The 18,119-nt window shown below is 40.2% G+C and overlaps 1 protein-coding gene across 1 annotated transcript; it reads left to right on the forward strand.

Annotated features, from left to right (window-relative positions):
* The first annotated feature begins 16,637 nt into the window (after positions 1-16,637).
* Positions 16,638-18,067, forward strand: LOC139102114 (protein C10). Its single transcript, XM_070655803.1, has 3 exons — positions 16,638-17,317; positions 17,429-17,605; positions 17,684-18,067. The coding sequence occupies exons 1-3, from the start codon at positions 17,278-17,280 to the stop codon at positions 17,815-17,817; spliced, it is 351 nt and encodes a 116-aa protein (XP_070511904.1). The 5' UTR covers positions 16,638-17,277; the 3' UTR covers positions 17,818-18,067.
* The last annotated feature ends 52 nt before the right edge of the window (positions 18,068-18,119 follow it).

An 18,119-nucleotide genomic window follows, 5' to 3' on the forward strand; every position in this document is an offset into this window, starting at 1 on the left:
AAATTGCTTTGATTCAGGGAGGGAAGAAAAGGCTAAGAAAAGGAGGGAAAACTATCCGGACGAGACAACAGACATAATTAGGATCGAACTTCACTTCAGGTAAGTACGTTCAATCTAGTAATTATAATCCGTTGTCTCGTCCGGATATAAGACTGTGTAGCTGTTTAAAGCGCAATTTGACTTAACGAGCCGTGAGAGAGGAAAAAGAAAGACGAAGAAAAAGAGACGTTTGTCTAGAAAATATAGATATTAGAAGCAAAACTAAATAAACAAGTACAAATAAAAGATCAATCGTCGCATGGCGGAAAGGTGTGTAACGCCTAGATACAATAAAGCCTTAAACAAACATAAGAAAATCTCAAACGGAAAACAGGAACGAGAACTTAAAAATAACAAGGCCTTTAGCTACATAATTGCACAAATAAAAAGCTAAACTAAATGATTAGTTGATAATTAACAGGGAAGGAGAAATTGACCCGTAAATGAGCGTATTGCTAAAAAAGAAAAGTTAATTAAAACTTAGAAATGCGGTGAAAACTAAATATAAAAAAAGAAAAACCGGATTCAAGATTCACCTTCCCTTTACAAGTAAACGCAAAGAGAAAAAATTGCTAAGACTGCAGGATGGCCTCGCTAACCGCCTCCAGGTTTAAAATAGGCCTATTATAAAATTTTGCGAACACGCGCGATCCCTCACTCCAGCCCGCTGCGCGTTTGATCGCCTCAATAGATACACCCTTCTTCGCTGCGCAAGAGGTTGATGCATGGCGAGTACTGTAAGCCGAGAAAATAGAGATGTCTACGCTGCAATCTTTTTTTTTTCTTTTTTTTTATAGTGAGGGAATGCATTTACGCATACCTTCTCTCCTGGGGAAGGAAGAGGGTTATGTCGGGCTCGGATTTTAAGCCGCGAGGCTGCCCACTACCGACTAAACCCCCACTTTAAGCCCGCAATGGTGCCGTTGACTGGTAGGGGGGTTAAGGAATCACGAGCGTATACTTCTCAACCCCCCCGGCACCGACCCACCCGATGACATCGGTGGGCCCCCCGCGCTACCGCCCATAGGACTAAGGGCGGCAGGGCCCGCAAATTGCTGCGGACCGGCTTCTCTCACAAGGGGACTCCACGCTCAACGGAACACCGATTTTCTTCAAACTTGCAGGGTTTGAAGATTGGTGTTCCTAGAGATACTGGGTAAAGCCATTCGACGCACTACTCAAAAATAAGAGAGAAAAGTTAGTTTAAATATTTCGTATGTCTATAAGTACAGAACAGTAACACTTACTTTCGAAGCAGCGTGGTAGTCCAGAGCGGGCGGCGCAAGTCTAGTAAGCGCGGAATCACTGGTTCGGTTCCCGTTATGTATTTTTTTTTTTTTTTTTTTAATTTTCACATTTTGGTATAAAATTTAACAATTATTATCTTATTATTATCTTATTTTATTATTACATTATTATATAAAAAGAAGAAATAAAAATAACGCAAGATTATATTTTTTTACAAAGTTATTTATTTTAGTAATCATATATACATAAAAACAATATTATTAATTCTTAACATCGCATATCCCTGGGTGGTATTTATCATAATATGAATAATTTACAAAAGAATTGTAATTGTACAAAAGTATCATTTATTACTTGCGCTCGATGTAGACAAAATTTTTGTTTCGAATGTTTTTATGACAAATACCACCCAGGGATATGCGATGTTAAGAATTAATAATATTGTTTTTATGTATATATGATTACTAAAATAAATAACTTTGTAAAAAAATATAATCTTGCGTTATTTTTATTTCTTCTTTTTATATAATAATGTAATAATAAAATAAGATAATAATAAGATAATAATTGTTAAATTTTATACCAAAATGTGAAAATTAAAAAAAAAAAAAAAAAAATACATAACGGGAACCGAACCAGTGATTCCGCGCTTACTAGACTTGCGCCGCCCGCTCTGGACTACCACGCTGCTTCGAAAGTAAGTGTTACTGTTCTGTACTTATAGACATACGAAATATTTAAACTAACTTTTCTCTCTTATTTTTGAGTAGTGCGTCGAATGGCTTCACCCAGTATCTCTAGGAACACCAATCTTCAAACCCTGCAAGTTTGAAGAAAATCGGTGTTCCGTTGAGCGTGGACTCCCCTTGTCAGTTGCCGTTTATCGGCAACTTCTTTGTAGGAGAGCAAAACTGGGAGAGGCTCCCCAGCCTCTTCAACTTCCTAGTCTCGTCTTTCTTGAGACGAGGGAGAGACGCCCCGTCAAGATCAAACGCGACCCGGCGGGGCGACACTCGTCCTTTGCCTCTATCGTCATGCCGGCGCGTCGGGGTTCAGGCGTGGACTCCGACGCACCGGCTGGGCGTCGACGTCGGGATTAGGAAGGAGGGGGGAGGCTTGCGCCCGTTCACTACCCCCAACCCGGCACCGACTTACAGCGCCCGTGGGGGGAGTTACCTCCCCCACGTACTACTTTGTCGGCCGGAGAGAGAAGAGGCAAACCTCTTCCCCCGACTGGATCCCAGGAGCCGGTAGTCGTCTAGACACCAACTGGTTGAGCGGGGGAGAGGAGGCATGACCGGTATAAGAACCGTTGGCTGCCTTCTTCTCGCTCGTTCCGCATCCTCCTTTTGCCGCATAACGCGGCTGCAGAAGACGAGAAAGGCATTCCACACTTCCTCGTCTTTTACTGCCTTCTTTATCAAGGTCGGGAGGGACAGGTTACATCCCGCCCTTCCGACCAGTATCGCCCTTTCCTGTTGCCACGCGGGGCACCGCTCCAACGTATGCTGTGCATCATCTCTTGGTGCCCCGCAGTGGCAACATTTCTCGGATCTCTCCTTTCCGATGCGGCGCAAATACGAAACAAAACATCCATGCCACGTTAATATCTGCGCCGCATGGAAGGAAAGTGCCCTCCTCTGTTGGCCATCGAGCCAGTTCCTTAGAATTGGCTCGATGGCTTCAAAAACGCGCCCGCCCTCCGTTCTTAATTGGGCACAGAGTCAGGTTCGCCACTCCTTTATCGTTTCGGCACGGTGGTGCAGCCTTATCCGGTTTTTAATCGCCGGAGTCAGCCGCACCCTATGCCTCTTTTTGAACTTCCGAGTGCTTGTATGCACTCGGGAGTGTTCTACAGCCTGACGGCTGTAGTCAGATCTAACGGCGAATTTCCCGCCAGTATCGCGGCCGCTGCCCTCGACACGGTGCGGTATACGCGCGCCGACCTGACATTGGCCAGGTGAAATGCCCTCTCTATGAGGGTACGACTACCCTTAGCCAATACCAGGTCATTTGCCCATACAGGCGCACCATACATGGCTATGGACCGCACCGTGTTTGCGTACAGCCGCCTAGCTGCCCCGCTGGGACTTCCAATATTTGGAAGTATATGCCCTCAGGGCAGTGGCGCTGGACGCCAACTTCTCCGCGGCCGCGGTAAAGTGCCTGCGAAAAGTCCACCGTCCATCCAAGATAAGGCCCAGATATTTGACGGTGGACTTACAAGGAAGGTTAGGCAACCCGGAAATTAAAAAAAATATGAAACTTTGTGTGCATGTAGAGTAGTTAATCCGTAACACAAAACTATTTTTTATTTGTGCTAATTTTTACTTTAAAGGGGTGAAACCACCTCTTACAAATAGAAAGGTTATTTGCTTATTTCGATATAACTCGAAAACTATTTAAGATATCAAAAAAAGTTTTATACAAAAGTTTTATAGTAAAAACAACTATATTTTACTGCAGTAACAGAATTAGATAAACAAAATTTTTAATAAAATTGTTTATAAAATTACAAAAAAAAAAATTTTTTTCTAATTCTATTATTGCAGTTAAACGGAGGTGTTTCTACCATAAAACTTTTGTATAATACTTTTTTTTATATCTTCAATAGTTTCCGAGTTGTATGGAGGAAAGTGAAAAACCTCTACATATGAAAATACTTTATTTCCGTAAGAATTATTTTTGAGCCCCAACTAAAAAAATTTTTAATTTATTTGTTACTTTATATGCGTAAAGCTTCTCATTATAAAAACAAAAATTTAATCAGGGTAATACGCTCAATAATAATAATAAGATTTCCATCAAAAAAGTTAGTAAATCTTTAAATATTCAACATTGTGAAACTTTGTGTGCAATAATTTATCTTTAATATAAAACTTTTTTGTTCGTGTTTCAATTCGAATAACTGATTATGAAATTGAAAGTAAATGTGAACTTTGCGCGATCTGTCGAATGACGAGAAATAACAATAAAAATGAAGCGTAGTTAAGTTGTGTCGATAACCTTGTCAAACTTTCCGATTAACTTGATGCGGATGTTTTTACTCTTTTATTTATCACATAAATAACACTATATTACATTATTGCAAACAAAAGTGGTATTAAGTTATTTAATATAAATGAGTTTTATTTCGTCTCTTGATATGTATAAATATGTCGGAAATATTATTTCCAGTTTTACTTAAGGCAGCAATCTGTCATCATTATATTGAAAAGATCTTTTCTGGATAGAATTTTTTTTTATATGACATCGTTCAATATTGCAAACGTAATTAATATGTTAGTTACGACATTTCAAATTGCAAGTATTACACAAACACCATTAACTCCATTTGAAATTAAAATACATAATAAAATTCGTGACAATATACAAAAATGTCAAGATACATTTTCAATATCATCATTTAAACATGATTACATGCTTGATTTCGCTGATCCATCAGAACCGCACGATGTACAAGTTGTAAAATATATTACACCAGCAAAAAGAGAATAAGACACATTTGAATCTGAAGAATGCATTATTGATGATGAAAGCAAAACGATCGGTTTTCATTACAAAAAAAAGCTATTGAATTTTGGAAAAGCAGAAAAAAGACACGTCGAACTTAAAATAGTGTACAAAACCGTTTTCGCAAAATTAAATCGTTACAACAGCTACATAGATGAGAAATGAGTATAGAGAAAGGTGAAACAAATGCAGACAAATTTGCATTTATAACGGAATATCAACTTTGCTCGCTTCCACTGCTGAGAAAAAACTCCTTTAAGGCACCTGTTTAACAGGTGCTTCAAATCCTCTCCGACCACCTGGAGAGACAGGGCCCACGCTTTCTTGTGAACCCCGTCAGGTCCAGGTGCCGTGTTCCCTCTAAAACTGCGGCCCTCAGCAATTAGGAATTCCCCCTCTTCCAAAGGGGGAATCTCCTCGTTTACATTAGGCGGCAGGCCGTAGGGAGAACCGCCAGACTCCGCTTCCGGGGGGGCTTCTGGGAAGAGTGTGTCTACCACCCCCCGTTCGAAGTCCGGCTCCAGCGTCTCGATCACTGAAAGGCTGCCGTTCTTAGTTTCTTGGTAACTATTTTATAGGCTAGCCCCTACGGATCCTTATCCAATTCTCGGATTAGATCCTCCCATGCTTCCGCCTTTGCCTTCTTAATTGCGGACCGCAGTTTCGCTCTGGCGTCTCTGTAGGCCTTCAAGGCAGGTGCCTTCTAAGTCGAATTATCCCCGCTGCGGGTCACCACTCTGCGCCTGCGAGTTGCCTCCCGGCGCAATTCCGCGTCTACACCGCAATCTGCCAAGCACTGGCGAATCCACCGGCTCACAGTCTGCGTTGATACTGCCATGAAAGGTTTTTTATATGAAATAAAAAACGCGTCGCAACCCTCAGGCCTTTGATCCTTAGTAATGTCAAAATAAACTTCCACTAAACAGTAAATACAGAGCTTCTGATGCTCCTCGAAGCGGGAAAAACAAAAGGAGGGCTGAGACTAACCGGGCGCCGATGTCTTTAAACAGTCCGGAATTCGAATGGTAAATTTAAACCCCAGAGATAAATGTAACAATTTAAAGCTCGTGATAGTTTGTACCCGTTGACCTGTGGCTAAAGCTAGAAGGAGGACTAGTTTCTTGACTAAGGTCTCCCGTGGAACATCCTCATAAGGATAAATTGCACCTAACTTGGAAATCACCGGGGCCGGGTCCCACACAAGATCGTATCTTGGACACGGGGGCTTAAGGGCCGCGACACTCCGGCAGAAACGCTTGATCGCGGGGTGTTGACCGATTTCATTTAACGATATCAAAGATATGGTCGATCTCATCAAGTTGAGAGACGAGTAGGAGGCCGTATCCTTGAGTTGTAACGCTAAAAAGTCTAACAACTGAGGCACTGAGGGTAAGAACGGCGAAATATGGCGACTGCGACAGAAGTCCCACCAGAGTCGGAGTGGGCGAGAGTATTGGGCGATGGTGGCGTCGGAGAGCGAAGCGATCATTGTAGGAATCCCAGAAGAGGGGATCAAGCGGCTCTCAAATGCCTGCCTGATACACTCCCGACCGCCAAAGAAAGCGATTTCCAGCTCGGATGAGAGGCCCTGAAAGGAGAAGAAAGTAAGGATTGGTTAGGGGGTAGCAAAAGAAACGGGGATAATAAGAGGCATTGAAACAAGGGGAACCAAGCTTGCAAGGGCCACCAAGGGACCACAAGAGTTTCCAGCGCCTTCTCATCTACAATCTTCCTAAGAACTCGCGGTATCAAAATGAACGGGGGAAACGCATAGAATTTTAAGTTAACCCACAAAAAGGTGAAAGCGTCCATTGAAACAGAACCCAGATCTGGGAACCAGGAGACGTAAGCATCACACTTAGCGTTGACCAACGAAGCGAATAAATCTATCTCGAAGGGACCGAAAAATTCATCCACCTGTTGGAAAGCCCTGCGGGATAAGGACCATTCAGTATCCGGATCTGTAATTCTAGATTCGGCGTCAGCAATTCGGTTATCCAAAGATGAAATATAAGAGGCAAAAACACAATAGATCCGAATTTATTAATATAAACTAATGCAGTAGTGTTATCGACGCGGAAAAGGATGTTGCAGTCGCGAAGATCCGAGGCGAAACAGCGAATGGCATTAAAGGCTGCCTTCAATTCAAGCGCGTTAATATGGAGGGATTTATCCGCGCCCGACCACCAGCCATGTGTGCGAGAAGTACCCCACGCCGCTCCCCATCCGTTCAAAGAAGCGTCCGAAAAAATTTCGCGACAGAATTCTTCGGATCGAATTTGATTACCTAGTTCTGGATTTGCTAAAGTTTTAATTCACCACGAAAAATCGCGTCTAAGATAAAGCGGGATCTCCATAAGCGCGGAAAAATCTAGGTCGCGTCGGCGAAGGGCTAAAAACTTTTCTCGTTCAAAAAGCTTAGAGTAAAGTAAACCGTACTAAACCGCCGAACAAACAGAAATCAGCGAACCGATCATGCTCGCGAAGTCTCTTATGGGGCATCTAGCTTTCTTGGCCATGGCCGAAACTAGGTGTAAAAGCTTTTCCTACCGAAAAGTGGGGATCAAAACCTTCTGCTCACTGGAGTCAAATAGGAAACCTAGAAACTTTACTTTAGTCGATGGCTCTAATTAAGATTTTGAGTAGTTTATCATAAAACCCAACGAGAGAAGGAGATTAATGGAAGCAGTAACATTGGCTCTACAATCAGCATATAATGCGCTAATGAATAAAAAATCATCTAGATAAATGACTGATTAAAAACCCTCCTGCATAATTTTAGAGAAAATGAAAGGAGCCGTGAATAAACCAAAGGGCAAAACGATGTATTCGTAGATAACTCCTTGGTATTGAAAACGAAGGTATTTTCTATGCTCCTCCTCTATTGGGACGTGAAGATAAGCGTCTTCTAAATAGAGCGTGGCCATGAAAGAATCCGGCAACATAAGACGAATAACCGTACGCCAATCCTCTAACTTAAAATGTGGTGGTTTGAGAAAAGTATTTAAATCGCGCAGATTCAAAATAAAACGTTTTCCTCCCGACGACTTGTCAATAAGAAAGAAAGTAGATAAGAATTGATCCGGCCTATGAGCTACACGCCTTATTGCACCCTTACAGAGAAGTCGCTCAATTTCAATACGGCAGAAAGAATGATCTGAATTAGAGAGCACAGTTTTCCTTAAAAAGGGTCTCGAGAGGGGAAGAGTTGAGAATAGCAGGCGGTAGCTCTGTACCGCCTCTAGTACTGTAGTACTCTAGTACTCTAGTACCTGTAGAATCTTTAGTGATCTCTCGCCATTTGTCTATAAAATAGCTAAGGCGTCCGGCGATACTTACATCGTTTAGCGAGTGCGACGAGACCGGGACGGAGAACGATGGTTTTGGCGGCTCTTGTAATGTGAGGCTCCTGACGAGCAAGCCGTCGGTTGGCGAGTAGAAGCCCTCCTGTTTCCCGCGTATCGGGATCTCTGAGACGTGGGTTTGGCGGAGCGTTGCGACGCCTGGTTTCGCGATGTCTGCAACTGCCGCAAGGGCTGTCTGACCGGTTGTTGCGTTTTCGCTCCTGGTTGGGACGAAGACTTAGTCACCTTTCGACCGGTCTTGTCGCACGCCTGAGCGGCCTTTAAAGAATCTGCAAAATTCAGACCGAAGAGAAATTCGTCGATTTCGGTTGAATCGGCCGCGCTCTTGGCGATAAAATTAAACGAGGGCTTCGTGAAAGCCCTCCTGGCCATAGATAATTTGAAAAAATGGTCCGCCAGCAAATGCATGCCGTCTGAGAGCAAAGGCAGAGCAGAGCGAGCTGCTTCGCTAAGGTCAGAGAAAACTTTCTCCTTTAAGAGTAGAGAGATACCTTGACCGAAAACATTTAGGGATGTGCCCACTTGTAACTGGGATTGGGCCTGATGCTCGTCTCTCTTAATTACTGTGGGCGCTAAAGCTGAAACCAACTCCTTATTCAGCCTATGAGGGATAAGCGCCGGTAAATCTGAACCCACAGTATACTTGGAGAGTAGGGAAGCACGTGCCTCATCGCTCAGCCTCTTCCTGATCTTGGACTGAACAGATTCCATCATGTAAGCATTCCACCCAGACGGAGGAAGGAACAACTTGTCGCTCTCGAACAGCTTACAGGCCAAAGTTATAGCCTCAGAGGGCCTCTCTGCGACGGTAAGGGCAGTCTCTGTTGCGTTGGCACTAGGGCGCTCGAACGGTGCATTTTCATTATTCTCCGTGACCTCAAATAATTCTGAAAAAGAATTAAAGATAGAAGAGCACAGTTGAATATGTCCACTCTTTGCCTCGGGATTATTATCAGTGGGTCGACAAGTGGACAAACCTGGTTCGGCGCCCCGGTCATGAAAGACCGTCTGTGATTCTATCTGGGGCTCGACCTCGTGACCTGAAACCTCAGAAGAGGGAGCGGCCGCACTGAGCGGTGAGAGGACCCTCGATCTAACCTTAAAGTCTTTGTGCCATCCCGCGATGAGGTATTGCACCTGCTCGAGTATACGCACACAGGCGACCTTAGAATCGTGTTCTTCGAGCCTCAAAAAAGCTTAGAAATCTCTAGGCGGAAACGGGGAAATAGGCGGCCCGCTAACCTGTCTAGAAAGGTCACAAATCTCCTATTCAGAGACGGCGAACGTGACGGAGAACGATGCCTATGATGGCTGCGGTGTTTCTTATTCCTATGCTTCGGCATCTCAAAGAAAAATCACCTGAAATAAAGGAAAAACTAACGAAAAATTACCCTGCCTGAATCACCACGTGTTATTCGGAATGGCGAACACGACACAATGAAGCACTTGAGCGCTGGAAAGGCGCATGTGGCGGCGCGCTGGTGGTGATACAGCGTGCGCGTGTTTTTTTATTTACGCTGTGAACCGTGTTGTCGGAGGGCGTGCACGGGCACAACTACACAGTCTTATATCCGGACGAGACAACGGATCATAATTATAGTTTTCTTGTAATCTTTTATTAATTCATCGAAATCACTTTCAGAAACCTTCTCAAAAGGAGTTGCTTAAGGATATATACTTTCTTCATTAAAGCTCAAAGTATCAATGCTTTCAACAAATATCTGTGCATCTATAGCATCTTTAATTAAATTTTCCAAATTAGCTGCAAAAGATTTTTCCTCGTCTGTAATAACAGAATCCTCATCATATTCAGGAGAATTAAAACTTCTTTGTAATAAAAGAACAATGTTTTTCGGAAAAAATAAAAATTACAGCTGTTAAGGGTTAAGTAGGGTCACGGCCAAACTCCGAATTGATATTTGGGGCCTCACGCGGTGACAATGTGAAACTCCAGTGTCAGGGATATCACGTTTAGAAGTAGAATACTGCTGCGTCGTGTGGGTATACGTTTGTATACGTACTCACACGATTGCACCGCTCGCGTGGACGCACCGTAAGAAAAGAAGGATAGAGAAGGATGGATTCAACTCTCTTCTCCTTGTTTCTTCAATATTTCGCTTTAGCCGAGAGCTAGCGCCTGAAAACTCTTTCTGGCCTCTCGCGGCCAGAAAGCAGTAACATCACAAAAGGATTGGGTATCCATTTCTTGACAATTTATCAAAAATTATGTAAAAACATCTTGAAAAGTATGTAAATACTTAAATACTGCTTTAATACTGCTCGTCGCGGTGCCGAATAAACTCTGTCACGCTGCTGGAAATACATTTTTGTTTATTTCTTTTTTTTTTGTATAAATTGTACGAATCACAATTTATCTACACCCCTGGACAAAAAGATAGCATATTTATGCTATCATTAAGTTTCGATGTGTACACTGACCGGCAATAATGGCCTGACGCTCTGCGGCGACGGCAGCTAACGTGCGTGAGCTAGCGTGGTGTGCGTCAGGCCACACCGCGGAGCGCGTACGTGAGCCGTGAAGCGCCGAGAGAAGCGAAAGGACGGGGGAAAATTTGGTGAGAGGCGTTCTCATGCTCTCTCCCGCTCGCAACCCGTGCGTTTGAGAGAACGCATGAGTGGTCGCTAAGAAAAGATAAAGAGGCGCACCTTCGTTCTCTCGCTTGCACGCGTTCGTGTTTATACGGGCGCGCAAGGATAGAAATAGATCGCAAGAGTACGCTATTAATTCTAGCATATACTTCAAGACATTTCGCGATAATCACAACCGAAATTGAAGACCCGTGTTACTAATGTTATTAAATATATAATTCTACGTTGCGTATAATTTATTTTTGCGATAATTTTTCGACAAATATATAAATAATATCTCGAGAAAGAACGCATGGGAGGACGGTGCGAAACTGTTAGAGGTGCACCTCCGATCTCTCGCTTGCACGCGTTCTTGTTTATATGGGCGCGCAGAGATAAAGATAGATCGTGAAAGTACGAATTATAGCTTTAAGATTTTCGCGACTAATGATAATCGAAATTAAATACCCGTGCTACTGATATTATAAATATATAATTTTACGTTGCGTGTAATTAATTTTCGTAATCATTTTTTGACAAATAAATAATGCCTTGAGAAAGACAATTTAAAATTCTGTTTTCTGTCTTGAGAAAGACAATTTAAAAGTCTGTTTTCTGTCTTGAAAAAAACAATTTAAAATTATGTTTTCTGTCTTGAAAAAGACAATTTAAAATTATGTTTTCTGTCTTGAAAAAGACAATTTGAAATACCGTTTTCTGTCTTGAAAAAGACAATTTGAAATACCGTTTTCTGTCTTGAAAAAGACAATTTAAAATTATGTTTTCTGTCTTGAAAAAGACAATTTAAAATTATGTTTTCTGTCTTGAAAAAGACAATTTAAAATTATGTTTTCTGTCTTGAAAAAGACAATTTGAAATACCGTTTTCTGTCTTGAAAAAGACAATTTGAAATACCGTTTTCTGTCTTGAAAAAGACAATTTAAAATTATGTTTTCTGTCTTGAAAAAGACAATTTAAAATTATGTTTTCTGTCTTGAAAAAGACAATTTAAAATTATGTTTTCTGTCTTGAAAAAGACAATTTGAAATACCGTTTTCTGTCTTGAAAAATAAGAAGTTGCATTATGCACACAAAGCCGTCTAATTGTGTTACGTTCCTGTCGCGATTTTCACTTGTTATCGTCGCGAGTATGTTGCTTTTTCTTCGAGCATCACTTTTCGTGGTGTCGTAGCAGTGCGCGGATATATCATCGAATAGTTTTTTGCGAATAATGGCTCCAATCTTATGCTCTGAGATACGAGGTCGCATCATCGGACAGTGGCAGGCCGGAAAATCAGTAGCAGAAATTGCTGCTGATATTCCGTGTTCTGTTCAAGCTGTTCGACGATGGATACGACGATACAATGAGGGCGGAGATCATGCTTTGCATGATCATCGCACTCATAATCGTCGTCCTCGTAACACCAGAGTAGAAGAGGACGAGGCACTCGTCGCTGCTGTTGTGGATCGTCCTTTTGGCACCGTCCAAGAGGCGATCAACAGAGCGGACGTCGCGGTATCAGACAGGACCGCCCGGCGACGTTTAAACGAAGCCGGATATCATTGTCATCGTCCAGCCCATAAATTCCCGTTGACTCCCGATCATCGGGATCAACGGGTCGCGTTTGCTTTAGAAAATCTGGTGACGAGCCGTGCGGAGTGGGAAGCGACGATATGGACCGATGAAAAGGTTTTCGTATCGTGCGCTGATCACAGGCCGCACGTATGGCGTCCAAGCGATCAACGGTTGGATCCAAACCATGTTGTGCCTCTTCACCGAAGTGGGAGAATTTCATGTGCTATGTGGAGGTGGATATCTGCCACTGCAATCGGAGAATTGGTGCACATTCCAACGCGAATGAACTCGACAGAGTATATTCACATACTGGAAGAAGTTCTTCTTCCTTCAGTACGCGCAATATATTCTGAAGAGGATATGCCAATTATCCGATTGGTGCAAGATAATTCCGCTGTGCACACATCACATGAAACGCAAGCGTGGTTTCGGAATCATCCGGAGATCCGCTTGATTGACTGGCCAGCTCGTTCACCAGATCTGAATGTAATAGAAAATGTCTGGGCGCAGATGGTTCTGCAATGGGAACCACGAAGGGAAAGGACGACGGCAGCGTTAGTTGATCACGCGATAAAAGTTTGGGAGAATCTTCGGGCTCGACCAGATTTTCTCGCGAACTTGATGAGTTCGATACCTAATCGACTCAATCAAGTGATCGAGCGGTCCGGTTACTGGACCGATTATTAATTCGATGATCCGCAGAGCTTCGCCCACAAAATGGCCCTTTTCAGGGCCAACAAAACTCTCATACGACGAACATTCTTTAAGATTTATTAAATTGTTTTTTTAAAGACAGCGCTATTTTAAATTGTCTTTTTCAAGACAGAAAACGGTATTTCAAATTGTCTTTTTCAAGACAGAAAACATAATTTTAAATTGTCTTTTTCAAGACAGAAAACATAATTTTAAATTGTCTTTTTTAAGACAGAAAACGGTATTTTAAATTGTCTTTTTCAAGACAGAAAACGGTATTTCAAATTGTCTTTTTCAAGACAGAAAACATAATTTTAAATTGTCTTTTTCAAGACAGAAAACATAATTTTAAATTGTTTTTTTCAAGACAGAAAACAGAATTTTAAATTGTCTTTCTCAAGACAGAAAACAGAATTTTAAATTGTCTTTCTCAAGGCATTATTTATTTGTCAAAAAATGATTACGAAAATTAATTACACGCAACGTAAAATTATATATTTATAATATCAGTAGCACGGGTATTTAATTTCGATTATCATTAGTCGCGAAAATCTTAAAGCTATAATTCGTACTTTTACGATCTATCTTTATCTCTGCGCGCCCATATAAACAAGAACGCGTGCAAGCGAGAGATCGGAGGTGCACCTCTAACAGTTTCGCACCGTCCTCCCATGCGTTCTTTCTCGAGATATTATTTATATATTTGTCGAAAAATTATCGCGAAAATAAATTATACGCAACGTAGAATTATATATTTAATAACATTAGTAACACGGGTCTTCAATTTCGGTTGTGATTATCGCGAAATGTCTTGAAGTATATGCTAGAATTAATAGCGTACTCTTGCGATCTATTTCTATCCTTGCGCGCCCGTATAAACACGAACGCGTGTAAGCGAGAGAACGAAGGTGCGCCTCTTTTATCTTTTTCTTAGCGACCACTCATGCGTTCTCTCTCAAACGCACGGGTTGCGAGCGGGAGAGAGCATGAGAACGCCTCCCACCAAATTTTCCCCCGTCCTCTCGCTTCTCTCGGCGCTTCACGGCTCACGTACGCGCTCCGCGGTGTGGCCTGACGCACACCACGCTAGCTCACGCACGTTAGCTGCCGTCGCCGCAGAGCGTCAGGCCATTATTGCCGGTCAGTGTACATATCAACTTCAGTAGCTAGCTTTAATATATTTGTACGATATTGTTTTTCTGTATTGTATCTATTTTATTTTATACATTTTAATCTTGTTTAGCGTTCTCACCAGCAAGTGAATCAAACTTGGAGCAAGACACATTTTCTTCTTTGACAAGTAAATGTATGTAATTTTAACATTTATTTATTTATTTCTTTTATTACTCTAGTATATATTCAATTTTTTACAGGTATGCTTGTAATACTAAAGGCAGTTCTTTCAAAGCAAGAAGAATTATTACGAAATTTTAATAATTTGGATCATAAACTCGATCTCATTATAGATCATGTAAGAACTGGCGAAGATGTAAAAAAACCAGAAGGATGACCTACTCTTCCCTTACCCGATATGAATGCGTTTTATGAATGGGAATTGTTTCTTCAAAACGGCGACAACTATGATTTTGCGGTAAATATTTAACATCCTGCACTTACAAAAAGTTAGCAAATTATTTCAACGCATTAATATAACTTTTTCTTTATAACTTTTTTTTCTGTACAGGTATCCCATTTTAGTATTGTAGCTAGAAGAGGGCATCACGAAGGAGAAATGGCTACAGCAATATGTAAGAAGATCTTTTCTTCAAAGGTTACATCGCAACTTAATTGAGCAAGGACAGAATTTAAAAAAGGAATAAAAACACTTAAGTGTGGTGTGTGCATTATTGGTAAGTTATTGAAAATTCTGAAAAAATATAAAACTCTTAATTACTTTCAATCCTGTTGTATTTTAATTAAAATATACTTTATCTACTTTTAATAAATATGATTATTAACGTATTTTATGTTTTAATATTTTTTATGTATATATTGTAACTTATCTTTTTTCAGATGCATGTGGCAAACAATATAAAGGGAACTTTTCAAAATCTAAAGTTACAGGTTCTGTAAGTACGTGGCTTTGAAGCCACTCAAAAAGGTCGATTCAAGAGAAATAATTTTATTAAACTTAATGTAAGAATTGTCACGAGAATATACTGAACATTGGTCATTTAATAAACTTCAAAATTTGTACTTATTACACTTATTTATTTAGCGCTGATAAATTATAATAACATATAAATTAATCTTTAACTGTGTTCGGAAGCCTAGCTTAATTTACAATACGCGTTTATAATATGTTCAAAATTAGTATTGTTCGTTTTAGGTATCTCTCAGGAGTCGTTCCAAGCGAGCTCAACACACTCTGAATGGCACACACTGATGAACTGGACACTGTCTTCTTTTTTTTTAATGTGTGGCATTAGAACAGGAAGACGGTGCCGGGTTGATCAGTGACGGCTCCTTGAATGCACCCGGAGTGTGTTGAGCTCGCTCAGAGCGATTTCCGAGACACAAAACGAATAATACTAATGAGTCTTTTTTGGAACAGATTTTAAGCGCTCTTTAAACGCTATAAAACTGGAATTTTTATGCGCTGATCTTTTGCGCATATAATATGCTTTTTAAAATGGATTTTAAAAGCGTTTTTAAAGCGCTGAGTTCATACGTTAGCATTAGCGCTTAGAAAGCGCTTTTCAGGTGCTGTTGTGCTACGTGGGGAGTCGCGCAGCGGCTCATAAATTGTTAATATAAAAAAAAAGGAAAAAATTATATTTTAATTTTTAGAATGCAATCAAGTTCTTTTAAATTGACATTATGCGTAAATATCTTAGAATATCGTTACATGTTCTGTTTTATCATTAACAATATTAGTTATTATTCCTTAAAGTCTACCATAGATTATCTCTTACAGAGAGGGACCGTCTATCCAAAAGACCAGGTTAAGAATCCTCACTTTCATGCTATTGGTCAAATCGATTTTACTAGGATCTAGGAACTTTATTTAGTCAAAATTTTAATTTTTGACGTCACAGTATATTACATATTTTACATTACATATATTACATTTATACATACAATATTCATAACAGTTATTGCTTCTTTGTAACTATTTCTTAATGTTTACCTTAAAATTGCAATAAATAATTTTTATTTATAAATAAAGACAATTTGAAAAATGTGAAATATATATGCCATTTATGTACTATTTTATTTATTATGTACTATTTAATAATTTTATTTCTTAAGTGGATGTTGTACCAATAGTGTACTATATGTATATATTATATACTGAAACCTTATTGTACGCATGTCCGAGCACAATTGTACATAAGAATCGTGTTGTAACCCGACCCTGGCAACAGCAAGGCCGCGCCCGCGAAGGCGCAGGCCGGGTTAACAAGCAGCGTCGATCGGATCTTCCGATCGCGGAATCCGCTGACCGATCGACGCCTTGCACTTTTCGCATAGGCAATGACCGAACGCGGTCACTGTCCTATGCGCCCGAAATCCGCGGACTGTTGCTTTTCCGTCTTAGCAACAGTCGCGTATAAAACCCGCGGCCACCGAACGCCCGCGGGTCATTCTAATAATCACTACACCGGGGTAACGCTGCCCGAGGCCTGGACTAATTGACAGAAGGAAATAACAGACATTTACATAAAAAGGTCTACATTTATTCATTCCTCGCGAGTACACAAGTGTTCCGGGAGGACGGACCCCTTGCACCGTTACCTGGTGCAACAATCGTAATTATGTACTTTGCTTGAGTCAGCAATCTAGTATATTATAGATGTCTGTGCTAGCAATATAGTAGTATTACATATATGCATTTATCCAAGCGATCAGGTTGAAAATTTTTCTCTCAGGCTATTGGCCAAATCAATTTTACTAGATTATAGGGATTTATTTAGATTCTAGGAAGTTTATTTAGGCAAAATTTTTATTTTTGACGTCACACCAGACTATATAATCGCTAGCGCCACGGCGTCATTACGTGGACATGAGAACTATCTTTGTGTCAGGGGTCTGGTATTGACCATATAAAAGAAGAAAAAAAAACAGTTTTATATAAAAGATTTTTTTAATGAAATATTTGTCGATTTAACCATACTATAAAGTTGTATTAACTGTGAGTTGTTATTATCTCAAATTATCATACATGTACATAATAAACAAAATCTAACGTAAATAATATGAAAAAGATGTTGAGAGAAAGAAATATCCTTCGGTTATAGACAATAATGCATAATGGCAAGTGTTCCTGGTTTCACATTGGAAGCTGCAAAAGGTAGAACTGTTAATGCTTTTTTATTATATCAATAATTTTAAATAAATAAACTACATATATACGTATAATATACATTAAATCCTTTTATATAAAGAAATTTTCCTCTTTCAGCTATATTGACAGAAATTCTGACAGCATTTAATACACCTGAAAATGTACAAAAACTCACAGAGGCAAAAGAAGGCTCAGGCAATGAAATGTTGAAAATGATGCAATTTGTTTTTCCACTAGCAACACAAATACAGATGGATGTCATCAAGAATTATGGATTTCCAGAAGGCAAAGACGGTGCGTGGATCAAGAGTACATAAAAATATTTTTAATAATATAATTGAAAGATTGACTACTATCTGTATACAAAAACAGGAGTTATACAATTTGCACAACTGATTCGAGCTTTGGAAAGAGAAGACGCCGAAATAGCACAGCTACATAGCCAGGTCCTTTCATATTTCCTTCCACCGCTTACGATTAACTCTTCGACTGAAGCATCTCTTTAGCGACTCAAGTGGATTTATTTCATGCAACGTTATTTTCAAAAATTAAGATTTATATATCACTTTTTTCATTACTTATTTTCACCAATTAAATATTAGAATAACTTATTACTTATTTTTGGATTCCACTTTATATTTTAATAAAAATATTTGTATTGATAAACCAGTTGCAAAAATAATGTTATCTGATATAACGTGATGTATTAATAGAAAAAAGATAACAGTATAAAATAAATACAAATGACACACAAAACATTTCAATATATGTTTCTGCAAGTAAAAATAACATGCTTAATACTTGTTTC

This window comes from Cardiocondyla obscurior, linkage group LG04, assembly GCF_019399895.1.
Source record: "Cardiocondyla obscurior isolate alpha-2009 linkage group LG04, Cobs3.1, whole genome shotgun sequence".
Lineage (NCBI taxonomy): Eukaryota > Metazoa > Arthropoda > Insecta > Hymenoptera > Formicidae > Cardiocondyla > Cardiocondyla obscurior.

Bases quoted from the DNA above. Each gene is read 5' to 3' on its own strand.
- LOC139102114 (XM_070655803.1), top strand. From the start codon at position 17,278: ATGGCAAGTGTTCCTGGTTTCACATTGGAAGCTGCAAAAG. The intron at 17,318-17,428 runs GTAGAACTGTTA...TTCCTCTTTCAG, and splicing joins CACATTGGAAGCTGCAAAAG to CTATATTGACAGAAATTCTG. The intron at 17,606-17,683 runs GTGCGTGGATCA...ATACAAAAACAG, and splicing joins ATTTCCAGAAGGCAAAGACG to GAGTTATACAATTTGCACAA.